At 33.3% G+C, this 15029-nt stretch overlaps 2 protein-coding genes across 4 annotated transcripts in view; both read left to right on the top strand.

The window, feature by feature from the left end:
• LOC107654152 (protein FAM167A) overlaps positions 1-1726 on the top strand; it is a 6153-nt gene extending 4427 nt beyond the window's left edge. For 2 of the 3 annotated variants that reach the window (XM_016441113.1, XM_016441104.1), the window contains exon 3: positions 793-1210. In XM_016441113.1, the coding sequence (XP_016296599.1) occupies positions 793-1053 (261 nt within the window). In that variant the 3' untranslated portion in view covers positions 1054-1210. Of the gene's footprint in view, positions 1-792; positions 1211-1708 lie in introns of those variants that run through there. The other variant, XM_016441122.1, reaches the window with a different exon arrangement.
• A 1061-nt stretch (positions 1727-2787) lies between these two features.
• On the top strand, positions 2788-5010 carry LOC107653846 (ras-related protein Rab-39B). The gene is made up of 2 exons (XM_016440702.1): positions 2788-3295; positions 4330-5010. The coding sequence occupies exons 1-2, from the start codon at positions 3081-3083 to the stop codon at positions 4751-4753; spliced, it is 639 nt and encodes a 212-aa protein (XP_016296188.1). The 5' UTR covers positions 2788-3080; the 3' UTR covers positions 4754-5010.
• Positions 5011-15029: the final 10019 nt, after the last annotated feature.

The following is a 15029-nucleotide window of genomic DNA, read 5'->3' as shown; positions in this document are numbered from 1 at the left end:
ATATTTAATATGCATTTACCCACAATGACAACAAAGCAGATTTATTTATGTATTTTTTCATTTATTACGATTTTTTATTTGTATACATTTAAAAAATCCTTTTATTATTATTATTATTGTAGTTTAATGTTAATGTAGTTTATTATTTATTATAGTTTAACTATAATAATAAAAGGAATTTTTTAAATTTGATTTAACTTATTTTGTTCGCATTTATATATCTAAACGATTCACCATTTTTTTTTTTCCAGATTTGTTATATCAGTGGCCATTTACATTGTGACATTATTTGTTTACTGAACCTGAATTTGTTAAAAAATAGTCAATTTTTATAAATTGTATATATATTTTAAATATTTTATAAATATTTTATTAATATTTTTATTGTTACTATTATTTATTTGGATCAGCATTTTTATATTTTGACCATTTTTAATGAATCGCTGATTCATGGACATTTCACGGCACCACCTGCTGGCGTAACAATGTAAATAGCACTGAAAGAAAAAAAAAAGTTTTTTTTTTTTAATCATTTGGAAAAAAATCCACAGTTATAAATAAAAATCTACACCACTAGTTTAAGCAGCTTGAAATGTCAACCTCAGTTTCAACCTGTTTGCTAAAAAAAAGCAGATTCTGACCGAAGAGAAGGTTGGAGAGTTCAGGAAACCTGTTTGGAAACAATTATTAGTTTTACTGCCATAAGTGCTGCAGATGCCACACAATAAAATGCATTACATATACAGGATTCAGGGAAGGTTTGAACTCTGTGTTTTTACCCTTCTGTCGCAGGCAGAGATGCGTTTGCAGGACCAGCAGCTCGCGCGTCAGCTAATGCGCCTGCGCAGTGACATCAACAGCCTGAGAATCGTGCAGACGTGTAACCAACACCGCAGGATGCTGAACGACGCCACGTTTGAGCTGGAGGAGTGGGACGATATGTCTGACCTGTGTGACGTCCCCATGTCTCCTGGATTAGGCCTCTCAGAGCCGCTCAAGGTCATCGGGGTCACCAAGATGAACATCAACTCTCGCCGGTTCTCCCTGTGCTAACACAGCACACAGTTTTATCTTACATGAATGATTGTGAGTGCTTTAATACAGGGGTCTCCAACCTTTTTTACACCATGGACCGGTTACGTTTGGAAAATATTCTCGCGGACCAGTAGGTCTATAGTATTATAATAGCATTATATAGTGATTCAATGCATTATATTGAGGTTTTTTTTGGATTCGGATAAGCAAGAAAAAATATTTAAAGCACAGAGAATGACAATGCTGTGAAGGGTTTTTGACATAGGCTAAATTTGTGTGTATGTATACCCAACTCGGTATTTCCGCGCTGTCTGAAACACGTCTCTATGCTTGTGCGCGCTTTGATTGTGTCTTGCTAACAGCGAGTGAGTAACGAATTGAGCTCTCTTTCGTTTCTTCTTGTGGTTTAAAATTGCTTGTATGTGTAAACTGGCAAATTGATCTGTGAATCATGTGCATGCCGAACGGTAGGGTCTCATCCGTACGTATTATGGATCAACTGCGATCCGTTTAACTCCTAATATGTGACAGATCAGAGCAATCTTTCATTTACTTATTTAACATGAAATGGTCAAATTGCTACTCCATATCAATCGCATACAAAGAAAATACAGAATACTTAGAACAATCATTAACATAAATAAATAACAGTGTGTCATATCTATTTTCCCAGAACGTTCTTGCGACCCGGTAGCAATTCTTCCACGGCCCGGTAGTGGGTCGCGACCCGGTGGTTGGGGACCTCTGCTTTAATAGATGATCAAATATTATAGGATAAAGGTATTTTCAAAGTGTCTCTGATGTTGTGCTTTCATTGCCTTAAAGTCAACATAAAAGCTTTGAGCTCATCTTAACAGTGTATCATCTGTACATTGTAGTTTGTATTTGATATGACATACTTCTATGTAAAATACCTGTCATTTATTTCTTTAATTTTAGTTTTATTATCTGAATCCTTAGCTAATAGGCCTCTTATCAGCTGTTTTTATTTCCATCTGTCTTTTATTTCATTAGAGCTGAGTATTTGTTTCATACAACTGAACTTGAGTTAATAAAGCAACAACAACAAACAATAAATGATTATTTTATTGAAGAAATTTACTAAGCAGATATTGAAATTTTACTTTGTTTAATTGTAATTGTAATTTATTTTAATTTGATTTGATTTACTTTTCAATGTGAAATCATATATATGAAAATAACTTTTATTTCCTTTTACAATTTTATTTTATTACATTTTTTGAATGTGACATTAAAAACCGGATGCATTATATTATACCAGAATTTTCTTTTTTTCTTTACTATTAAAGACAAATTGCATTTTGGGTACATATGATCTTTATTTAATTTTTTTGCAGTGTGAAACTAAAAACCTTCTGCAGTTGCCACTAAGTATTAGTATGATTAAAACCTTTCTAACATGTCGGCTGTCATATTTTATCAGAGCAAAAACACCATAACCATTTTTAACAAAATACTGCCAGCAGTTCAAACCGGTTTTCCCAAAGACGAACACTGTTTTCTTCTGTGAGTCCTTCTGTTTGAGATCTCCGAGCCTGAGGGGAAAGTTCACAGAAGGTCAGGAACAGCCACAAATATTATACTTAATTAATTATAATACTGGTGTTTGTAAAAGCGGTGTTTGCCAAGATAAGCATCACTATTACTGTTCACATTTAATGTTAGTGTTGTGATCAAACACTAATTAGATTATTTAAACTAATTAAACATATCCTACAGCATCTCTTACAGACAAACAGTAAATGCACTGACAATAGTGTTGAATATCATATTTCATAACAGTATGCAGCACATATCACGTCCTCTCACACATACTGTGCTGTAAAAGATTTGTTGTTTACAATGCCACATTTTCACAGGCAGCTATTGTTATGAAATGGGTGTGTATGCATCATTACCCTGCAAACCTCTCCCTCTTTGCACTTTTTAACCTGTTTGTTCAGTCACCAGAGCGTAAGGCCTACAGCAAAGACTTGCGCTGAGTTTTGAGACACTGACAGAGATCGTGACACGAGCCGCTCGCGATGCAGGAGCCGTGGAACTTCAGATTCGGGATCGTCATTCTCGGAGACTCAGCCGTAGGGAAATCATCTCTTCTGCATCGCTTCACTGAAGGAATGTTTGATGAATCCCGTCAGTCTCCACTGGGAATCGATTTCAAGGTGCATAACATGAACTTTGACCCTGATGTTGTGATCAAACTGCTTCTGTGGGACACAGCAGGACAGGAGAGATTTAGGTGAGAGTTTGTCAATGAAACCTAATACACATGAGTTGACTCTATGCTTATTGATGTTATTCTATTGTAATTTCTTTCTTTTTGAGACTTGTTAACCTGCAGATTATAAATTATAGAAATGGGACAACCAGGGCCAGTTTTTAAAATTCTTAAAATTAAAAAATGTTATCCTCCAAACTTCAATTTCAGTGTCAGCATTTTACGGTACACAATAAAACACACAGATAAGACAAGAGTCGTTATAATATAATAAAGGCAGATTTGAAATTAAAGGTTGAACTGCTCTCTGGATAAGAGTATTTCTCATAAATGGCAGATTTTGTGTTACATTTTATTTCACTATTTTAAATATTACATAATATATTTGACTATTTTAAATATATATTTCACTATTTTGATAATAATATAAGTATTTTTGTTTTTATTTTTAATTTTAATTTCATTAAAAAAAACAATTTTAAATAATAGAAATTACAGGCAACCTTCTGTTGCCAATGCAGATCTTTACAGCTCTTGCTAAAGTATCACTTTAGGAATTCAAATTTTTGTAACGTTGCCATATGTTGTCATATTTTATCAGAGCAAAAACATAATCACTATTTTAATGTATCATTTTCTGGTTTTATTGTTTAAATTTTGCCATAAAAGGAAAATTAAAAGAAAAAGCATAAAGGCATAAAAGTATGTTGTTGGACATGGCTGTTTACTTCGACCATATTTCATACTTGTATATTTCATATTTCAAAAAAGAGGTGTTCTTTATAAATCAGTGTCAATAAAGAGCAGTGTAAACCTGCATTAAATTATCAATATATATATATTTTCTCCCTGCTAATAACTGTGAAAATATTCAGTACTTCGCTATTGTAAAGACTTTAAAGTTTGTTTCAATGCAGAAATAAAAAGACAAATAAATAAATAAATTTTTTATTATTTTATTTTATTATTTTATTTTAAACCCACCCTAAAATATTCAGTGGAGTTAAGAGTTGCTCAGTTTCCCAACACACATGACTTTGACCCTTTTCCTGCAGGTCCATATGTAAGTCTTACATGAGGAACTCTGTGGGCTGCATCCTGATGTTGGACGTCTCGCAGCGACAGACGTTTGACCGCGTGGCCAGCTGGCATCAGGAAGTCCTGGACTATGTGAAACCGAACCCGATGTTCTTCGTGCTCGTGGGTCACAAATGTGATCTGGCCGTGGGCCGACAGGTCAGGAAGAGTGAAGGAGAAGCTCTGGCTAAAAAACTCAACATGCTGGCTTACCTTGAGGTGTCTACAAAAGAGAACATTAACGTCAGCGAGGCGTTTGAGACCTTGACCAGAGGCATATACACCCTCTTCCAGCAAGGCAAAATACCCACCCGAGATGACTGGCACGGGTTAACGGTTGGGGCCACCAATAAAAAAGAGCCACCTGTGACCAAAAAGTCTGCCTGCTGCAACTGCGGATGAATTTACTGTGTGATTCAGACTCAACTGAACCTTCCTGCACAGAGTAAAGTATTGTAAATGATGTTTACTATAGTATTTTACATGCATAGGCCTACTAAACAGCACTGAACAGTATGTAGTTAAAGTGCTCATGTCAGGAGGAATACAATTTTAGATTAAAGCAAATCAGCAAATTGTGAAAATAAATGTAGCGAAGTGCTGACACTCGCAGGCAAAAATGATGTTTACACTAAAGACTTAGACAAAATGTCATTTTAAGGGACAGAAAAAATTAAAAACTAAAACTATTTTTGGTGCAATAAAATAAATAATAAGGAAATAATACATTAATTAATTAATTAATCCTTTTTGTGCATATCAGAAAAAAAAAATCTAAAAATATTTTACATGAGCCCTTTTAAGTTTTTGTGCATGTCTGTAACATGTCTTTTCTCTCTATATGCCTGTCTGCTATTCAGTTTGTGACCGAAAGAGGAAATGGCAATTACAAACCTGTTCAGAGGAACTAAAACTAACTTCAGACAGATTTTTATAGTATTTTGGCTTTGCTGACTAACTGTCAAAACTGTGTTTACAGCTGTCATTTATGTGCACATGTTTAGAAAAACCTGCACTTTTGTAAAAATGCCAATGTTAACGATTATTTTGTTTAATGACGATGGCCTTAAAACAAATATTGTATCTATAGGCTAGAAATAGGTCTCAAATAATAGCTACAGCACCATCTAGAGGCCTTGATAAGCAACTTACAATGGTAAGTTTCATTTTGAACCATTTATTTTATGCACAAAATCCAATTTTAATTCAATAAAAGCATCTAAAAATGTTTCATATTGAGCACAATAACATAATGAATTTGTTTGAACAAGCTTTTCGTATTTTATCAGCACTACTGAGCACCTTCACCCTTTTCCACTAGTAGGGGTAGCTGCAGCTTGGAGCAATGGGCGTGCCGAAAGGTAGGGGCGTTCCAAAAGGTTTCTCATTGGTGAAACGAAAGGTAGGGGAGTTCCAAAAGTTTTCTCATTGGTGAAACGAAAGGTAGGGGAGTTCCAAAAGTTTTCTCATTGGTGAAACGAAAGGTAGGGGCGTTCCAAAAGGTTTCTCATTGGTGAAACGAAAGGTAGGGGAGTTCCAAAAGTTTTCTCATTGGTGAAACGAAAGGTAGGGGAGTTCCAAAAGTTTTCTCATTGGTGAAACGAAAGGTAGGGGAGTTCCAAAAGTTTTCTCATTGGTGAAACGAAAGGTAGGGGGCGTTCCAAAAGGTTTTGTAAAAGCTGGCTGTTCCGCATAAAGGCGAGCCATACTCTTAATCGCTATTGGCCTACAGATTAAAAGGAAGCAATAAATTCAACATAATCCTATAAAACCAAATGTAATTCTTTCAAGGTAAAAACAGCGTTAATGATATTAAGAATATTATTTTAAATTACTTTCGAAAGTACCTTCGGACCTTTTGCATGGCGCGGGTTACTGACGTCATCACCACCGCAAGTTTAGGTCTTAGTTTATCAATAATTTTCTATTTTTGGGAGAGTTTTGCTTTCCAAAGCTGAGGGCCTTTCCAGATTTGTTTATCCAGCTCTCTCCCTCCATGTCAGTGATGAAATTGCCAAAGAAATTAATAAAACTTTCCTGGATTTTATTTGGAAAAATAAATCTTACAAATTAAAAAAGGACATTTTATCAGGCAAAAGAGCTGATGGTGGGTTAGAGATGTTAGATTTTTTTTTATATTAACAATACTTTTAAATTAAACTGGTTAAGAAATTGTCAAAGAAATGAAAACTCAATATGGTTCTTTATTCCGCAGTTCATCTTCAAAACGCTTAGAGGCTTATCTTTTCTATTAAGATGTAACTACCTGCCTGGGAAATTACCAATTCAACTTTCAAAATTTTATCAGCAAGCGTTATTGGCTTGGAAAATTTGTTTTCATCATAATTTCTCTCCTCACAAAATGCTTCTTTGGAACAATTGCCTCATTACCTCTAGGAATAAGTCTTTATTTTTGCGTAATTGGTTTGAAAAAATATATACTTTGTTATGGATCTGTTTGATAAAAGTGGAAACATTCCAAATGGATTAATACACTTAATGAAAAGTCACCTCATTTTTGGAAGTCACAAAAGGAAACTTCCTGAGTTAATAGTTGATGGTATTAAACTATTTTCTCATTCCTGTAATAATAAAAATATTAGATTAATCTTTCAATCCAATCATAAAATCTCTCCAAGAGGGGAATTTTTTTGGAATGTGCAGATTTCTGATATTCATTGGAAAGAGGCATGGTTAAATCCATATCAATTTTGCATGTTGAATAAAGTTATAGAGGTACACTTTAAAATACTGCACAAAATCTACCCATGTAAAGCTTTCTTATCAAAATTCATGGATATTGACAACAAATGCAGTTTTTGTAATGTACACGAGGAAGACTTAAACATCACATTTTCATTTTTGGGTGAACTATCCCTTTAATTAATAAAAAAAAGAATGAAATTTTGTTAAATTTTGTGGACAAATTATTTGAAAAATAATGTCCCCGCTATGCTTTTCAACTCAATTGTATGCTAAATGTGTCTCTAGGGAAAAGGAAGAAATATCTGTTTTTTTGTTGTTGTTGTTCCTATATGTTGTATGATTGTAATAATGTGAATAGGTTGTGTTGTATTTATGTGTTAAAATCTTTTTGTTAATCTTGTTTGAAGCAATAAAATAAATGTTTATCAATAATCAAAAACAAATTACAATTATTTTTGAGGATACAAGCGTCTCTTAACACGGTTAGTCACACTAGCTGTTCTTAAGTTAAAGTCAAAAGTTGTATTTGTTAACATTAGTTAAAGCACTGTGAATAACAACAAACAATGAACAGCTGTATTTTTATTAACTAATACTAACAAAGCTTAATAAATACTGTAACAAATGTATTGCTCATAGTTAATGTTAGTTAATACATCAATGTTAACAAATGAAACCTTATTGTAAAGTGTTACCCTAAAAACAATGTTTCCTGTCTCCTTTTCCACCTTACTTTTAACATAGATGTGATTTTTTGAAACGTGAATGTGCGAGACTTCCGGTTTCTTCCGCTTATTTTTAGCGGTACAAAACAACTCGTTATGCTGCTTGATATTGCAAAACTGCTATTTCTTACCATATTATTTTAATTAATTAATTATAAATACACTGGTTTGTAGCGCAAATAGTTTTGCCGTTTACTATATTTGTTATTCTTAGTTATTTAAGGATAATAAATCGGAAGTCTCGCACATCCACAGAAAATTGCTTACTTCTGCTATCAAAATAAGGTGGATATTGCAGTTTTTAAACCTGCATTAAGTCTACTGTGTAATACATGATTTGGTGATAATGAAACTGATGTAACTGACTAAAAGGCCATTTAATGATGGTTTCTCTAGTCTTGCATGCACACTGCATTGCTAACGTCTATTTTAGACTAGATTTCAGACTGTTCAGGTAAACTTTATTGCTCAGGAAGATGAAGACGAATGAGTCTACATGCTGGAAAATTAATTGTTTCATTTCAGTCACATTTTATTGTATTAAAATGACAAAGATACAAAATTTAAGCATTTGTCCATGTGTACATTTGTATCTTGTTCATCTGTGAAATCTGTACAATACATATAAGCTTTGTATCATTTTCATAACAAAACTTTAGATGTTGCATAAAAACAGAACAGACAAAGATATTTGAACAGCATGTCTCTAAAATGAAACAAAAAATGCTTGAAAATCTGGCACATTCCCTAAACCCTTAAAAAAATTAATAAAATAACTGTATGTCTCACATTTGCCCTGGGAGACAACTATATTTGTACTCTATTTATCTTTATGCGAGTTACAAAATAAAACACATGAACTATGCTGCTATTTACCCTGATCTGCCCTGTACACGCGGTGTGTAGCGGCCGGCTGATATTAGTCCATTAAAATACAGTTTGAGGTTAAGACTGAGATGTAGCAATATTGCAAAACAAAACTAAAACAGTTTTCTTTCAACTCTATTTCTAGTTCAGAATCATAAGACCTGCGTCAAATTGAAAACAGTAAATAAACAAAGAAATTACGTCGATTTTTTGCTGGTGATTATTGAAGAGCAGCCTCATGAAATCAGATACTTTCATTTTATGAGACGAAAAGGAGTCGAGACCACAGAAAACCATTCAAATCTGACATGATAAAACAATAAATCCTCTGAATTACAAAGACAAAACAGAAATCACTAAAATAACACAAAAATGTAAATATACCCGAATCTTCAGAATACCGTTTATGCTGTTAAATCATCAACTACTGTATGGCACACCCATGCAAAATTACACAGACAATTTTTGTTTTTCTAATATCCGTTTTTGGGCTTCTCTCTTTTTTTTTAAATATAAAATCGTAAAAGCTACTGAAACACAAGACGATTTTTCATATCAAAGATACAGCCAAATCAAAACAGTCAAGATATCTAAAGAATAATATACATTTTCAGATTCCGTATATGTTTAGACAACACGTCACACAAACTTAAAAAATAAATGTATACCTAGATTTCTTGAATCCATTTTAACATTCGGATAAACGCAATAACATTAATACAATCCACTGATCCGATCAAAAATAAACTATAATCAGTCTGACAAGTAAAAAAACAACCTTTTGTCTAAAAACATAAACTACCAAACTTTTCAAACACATACTTTAGAACATAAACCCTGACCAGACACCTAATTGCTAAACTACCTTTCAAGTAAGAGAATATCCTTAAAACACATTTATAGGTAAATACAATCACCCCTTAATGAGAAATCAGATGTCTTCTGTTGCCCTGCACAGCTTTGTTAATAAATGGTAATGAATGAATTAATAAAAGGTCTGTTGCAAGTTATATTTGGTCTCACAAAAGTGATAAATGGTTTGTCCTTAGTATTTATAATTTCAGTGGTGAGAAATATATTAACAAACTGGAAATTATGAGCAAAAATCACAAACATTAAATGTTCACGATCCACGATCAAAACAAATTCTACTGACAGCATCAGAAAATTTGAACTCACAGCAACCAAGTACCCCGCTAACAGAAAGGTTCTCTCAATGTAACAGTTATGTTAATAGAACGTTCATTCAAATTGATCTGGTCTTTAATAATGTTCTCAAAACGTTAGCAAAAAAATTATTTATGGAAGGGTTTTGTACATTTGAGTTAGATATTTTAAATGATCTAGAGAACATTTAAAAGTAACACTTCCATAATATTTGCAAAATAATAAAATAGAACATTCTTCTTAATGTTGTCTTTAATGTTCACATAACCAAGAAAAAAAACTACATTTTTAAACATTTACAAAACTGTGTGTTTTGAATGCTCAGAGAACGTTTTCATAGCTTAATGGGAACATTAGCAAAACATTCTTAGAACATATTTTTGTTAGCTGGTACGGTTTACAGTGGAAGTCTTTGAGATGAGGCATTGCACTGGAATAAACGAGTTACACACACTGTTTGGAAATCACAATGTCTGAAAAATCGCTTACTAGCCTTGTCTGTGCGAAGCTATAATTAACATGTCATCTTCTGACCATAACAACTACGTTCATTATGATGATTGGTGCAATAAAAATACGTGTTGCACATCTCTGCATTTAAACTGTACTGTTTTTACAAACTGAGAGATGAGATTAAATCATTTTCTGTGGTTATTGACAACATGCCACACATCCAGTCCATATGGTTTAACTTGTTTAGAACCAGTGATTTCTCTTAATTAACATACTTAACTTAAATGAATAGTTCATCCAAAAAATGAAGATTTGCTAAAAACATACTTAGCCTAGGTCGTCCAAAATGTAGTTTGTTTCTTCATGGGAACAGATTTGGAGAAATGTAGCATTGCATCACTTGCTCACCAATGGATGCTCTGCAGTGAATGGGTGCCGTCAGAATGAGAGTCCAAACAGCTGATAAAAACATCACAATAATCCACAAGTAATCCACTCCAGTTCATCAATTAACACCTAAAGTGAAAAACTGTGTGTTTGTAAGAAACAAATCCATCATTAATATGTTTTTAACTTCAAACTGTCGCTTTGGGATAAAATACAAGTCCTCTATCTGCAATACTACATTCTCCAGTGAAAAAGTCATCCTGTCTGAATCAGGAGAGAAATATGCACAAATTAAGAACCATTTATAAGTAAAAAGTCCACAACAGCTCTAAACAAATATGTGGGAGGATTTTAATGCGAGAAAGAACAGGGGATGGGATTTTTAACTTACGAACACAGCTTTTCACTTCGCAAGACATTAACTGATGGACTGGAGTGTACTTGTGGATTATTGTGATGTTTTTATCAGCTGTTTGGACTCTCGTTCTGACGGCACCCATTCACTGCAGATGATCCACAAGTGAGCAAGTGATGGAATGCTACATTTCTCCAAATCTGATGAAGAAACAAACTCATCTACATCTTGGATGGCCTGAGGGGGAATAAATTTTTTTTTGGGTGAACTATTCCTTTATTCAGTTTATTGATCCAAAAGCATTTAAAAGTCAAATAAAACTGCAACAAACAAAAAATAAACACAATTTGATCAATTAACATTCCCTGCATGTTTAACCAGCCGGTTTGGAGTTCAGATGTGCTTCACTTTCAGTACAGACTGATACATAAACACACAAAACACTCAATTTCACATTCCACAAGGATGCATATAGCAAAATATGGATTCATTAATACATACAACAGAGATGTCTTTTACACAGCACACACTTTGACCTCAGACAATTCAGACTCCTGCTTGGAACGACTACATTGTGTGAGTTACACGTGTTGCATGACATAAACCTCTTCTATATTACATTATGATGTATGTTGAGATTTTACTCAGTGAAAATGTGAAAAACGACAATCCACGTCTAACCAAAGAACCTGAATAATCATTTGAGGCCATAAGAGAGCTAAAACACTTTATATTTAATATCCAAACATAACCTGTAGTTCTGCTTGACGTTATTTATGTTTTACAGATACAACTTATTCTTTATGTAAATCCCAATGTACCAGGCTACCATGAAATCGCAATGTTCATGCACTACAGTATATCACACTCCTGTTTGTCGAGGACAATCAACCATTTAAAAAAACAAATAAACATTCATCAACACAATCCAGGAATTGCGACATGAATTTATGTGGGAATGAACTCAACATGCAGGTCGCCTGCTGTATTTCCAAATCTAATAGCAGGAACCTGTTGTTATTGTGCTGTTCTTTTTGTCCCATCAAATAATTCTCGTTCAATTCTATCCGTTTTATGACAAAAATAAAATTCCGTTTCCATTATACACTCAAAGCTTCCTTTGAGACATGAGTAAACATAAAAAAGTTTATCATAAAAGAAATGTTCCTTTAGACTATCAGTATAACTGTGCTTTTCAGCATATATATGTACCATATTATATTGTATAACAAGTTTCTATTTTTATGTGAATAAATCATATGTGGGATAAAAATAAAAGTGACATTCCTTCTCAAAGCAACTTGTACTGTTTGGATACCAAAGAATACGCTCTAGTGTTTGACATGATCAGCAATAATATTACGACAAACTGGTAATATTTATAATCTGAAAGGGTATTTCTGAAACAACTTTGGTTTGCCATTGGGATCTACAGCTGGGATTTATAACACTATAGGAGGAGTTTCATATCTGGATTAATGTTCAAACTTATACTGAAACTGAAAACGTGCATAACAGCTTGGCTTGCATTGCATTTTACACTGAATAGTTTGAATGTAAAGAATACGACTAGGGTAATAAGGAAAACAATATATGTTAGTTTGCATGTAAATATAAAGCTTTACTAAGATAATAAAACCTTAGCTTTTGTGTTTGAGTTTTTGCGTTCTTCTAAACGGTTACTTTTCCACCGGTCGTGCTCATAAACCCTTAAAAAGCAATTATTCAAATGCACTTGGCATAATTCTCCAACATATTTTCTTAATGTTTAAACAAAATAAAGAACATAAACCAGAAATACTCCAAACTTAAAGATATAAAACATTTAAAATCACCTGCAAAGCAATCTTTTCATGCCTTGACTAAAAAGAGCCGCAGAGAAGTAAATCAAAATAAAATCAAACTTAACATATTTTTTGAAATTGCATAGTCTGGAATTGAGGAACTGCATTTTGATTGTTGAATTTGTATTCATTTACTGTTGTTGTCCATTTGAGCACTGAACCTGTTCTTTTCACAATCCTGCTTGAACATATTGTAAAGTCACTTATTTACACATTGTATACCATTTTAGTAATACATACATACTTTCAAATTCACAACGAAAAGGTCAAATACAACCATTTCAGTAAAAAATGTTCTCACAATGAGGTGAAAAACTCATGTTTTTAACCAGAAAAAAGACCTCATCCTCTAATATTTCAGTGCCAAGGAGAGTTCAAAACCAAAATAAATAAAACCATATGTTGACACCTATTCTAACTGCTAATGTAGCATTACAGGGTTACCAGAAACATTCTATACATAAGCAACACTGTAATGTCTATATCATATTCATCAAGCAGTTCCCACTCAATCACAAAAACAAAACAATATAGATAAAAACGTTTTCCGTATGTACATAACAACAGAAACCTACTTCTACTGTACATTTTCTGTTCTGTAATTGTTTTGGATGAACAATCTGATACGTCGATCAGTACAAGGTAAGGCTTTACAAGAACAAATCTATACATTTAAAACTGAATATACAAAATATGGTTCAGTTTTAGCACCTTGAAGATATTGTTCTCATCTCTGGTGAAGCAGTACTGGACATCACATACAGAAATCAACTTTAGCCCTAACGTTTGCCTCTCATAACGGGCTAGACATATGTTTATTCTGTCGTTTTTAATAAGGCCGATGTCTAGTACTGCTTCACTGCCGTCTGTGGAGCGTCTATTCCAATGCAGTCACATAACCATGACAACGCTGGAATGTTTACGTCACCGTTCTGTCGTGCTGCTATGTTACATGTGTTTATGTACAGTTCCATTCACTGCATTGGCACGTTTGAAAAAAAAAAAAAAAAAGAAATATACTGGCATTGTTGTTTGCTGAACTGGTTGCCTTGGCGGTTAGAAGCACCGACGTTATAAGGCACCACGGGGTAAAATAAATGGGTGAAAAATGGAATAATGGCAAATGAAAATTCCTATCGACATCACATCCTAATGATGACATCAAAACGAATGGCATCTTTAAGATGTCTGTGAAAATCAAGTACAGTCTTAAAAATAAAGCTTCCAAAAGGCTTTTTTTTCCTCGCACAGAAGAACCATTTTGGGTTCCTCAAAAAAATCTTCCAGTGAACAGTTCACAAAATAACCATTTTTTTACTATTCTAAAATACCTTCACTCGTAAAAAAGGTTCCAAAAGGTGTTTTTTACAGCAATGCCAATGAACAACCATTTTCGATTTCCCAAAGAAGCTAAACAGTTCTTAAAGGAACCATTATTTATCTTAGTGTGAAGAACATTAGAATAATCATAACAACCTTCTTCCAATATATAGAACCTTTTGCGGAATGGAAAGGTTCCACAGACGTTAAAGGTTCTCCATGGAGCCATCAATGCCAATAAAGAACCTTTATTTTTAAACGTAATGATCTTAAAAACCTTTTTCCACTATAAAGAACCTTTTTATACAATAGAAAGGTTCTAGTGATGTTAAAGGTTCTCCATGGAACCATAGATTCAAATAAAGAAACTTTATTTTTAAGAGTGCTTTTCCACTATAAAGAACCCGGAAAGGTTCCATGGGTGTTAAAGGTTCTTTATGGAACCAATTAATAAGGCTCTAGTTTAATATGTGACCCTGGACCACAAAACCAGTCTTAAGTGTCAATTTTTCGAAATTGAGATTTATACATCATCGGAACGCTGAATAAATAAGCTTTCCATTGATGTATGGTTTATTAGGATCGGACAATATTTGGCCGAGATGCCACTATTTCAAAATCTGGAATGCAAAAAAAATCAAAATATTGAGAATATCGCCTTTAAAGTTGTCCAAATGAAGACCTTAGCAATGCATATTACTAATCAAAATTGAAGCTTTGATATATTTATGGTAGGAAATTTACAAAATATCTTCATGGAACATGGTCTTTACTTAATATTCTAATGATTTTTGGCATAAAAGAAAAATCGATAATTTTGACCCATACAATGTATTTTTGGCTATTGCTACAAA

Source organism: Sinocyclocheilus anshuiensis, unplaced genomic scaffold (genome assembly GCF_001515605.1).
Source record: "Sinocyclocheilus anshuiensis isolate Anshui unplaced genomic scaffold, SAMN03320099.WGS_v1.1 scaffold1561, whole genome shotgun sequence".
NCBI classification, from domain to species: Eukaryota; Metazoa; Chordata; class Actinopteri; order Cypriniformes; family Cyprinidae; genus Sinocyclocheilus; species Sinocyclocheilus anshuiensis.
The sequence above is the reverse complement of the archived record's forward strand: the minus strand, read 5'-3'. Positions and strand labels throughout refer to the sequence as shown.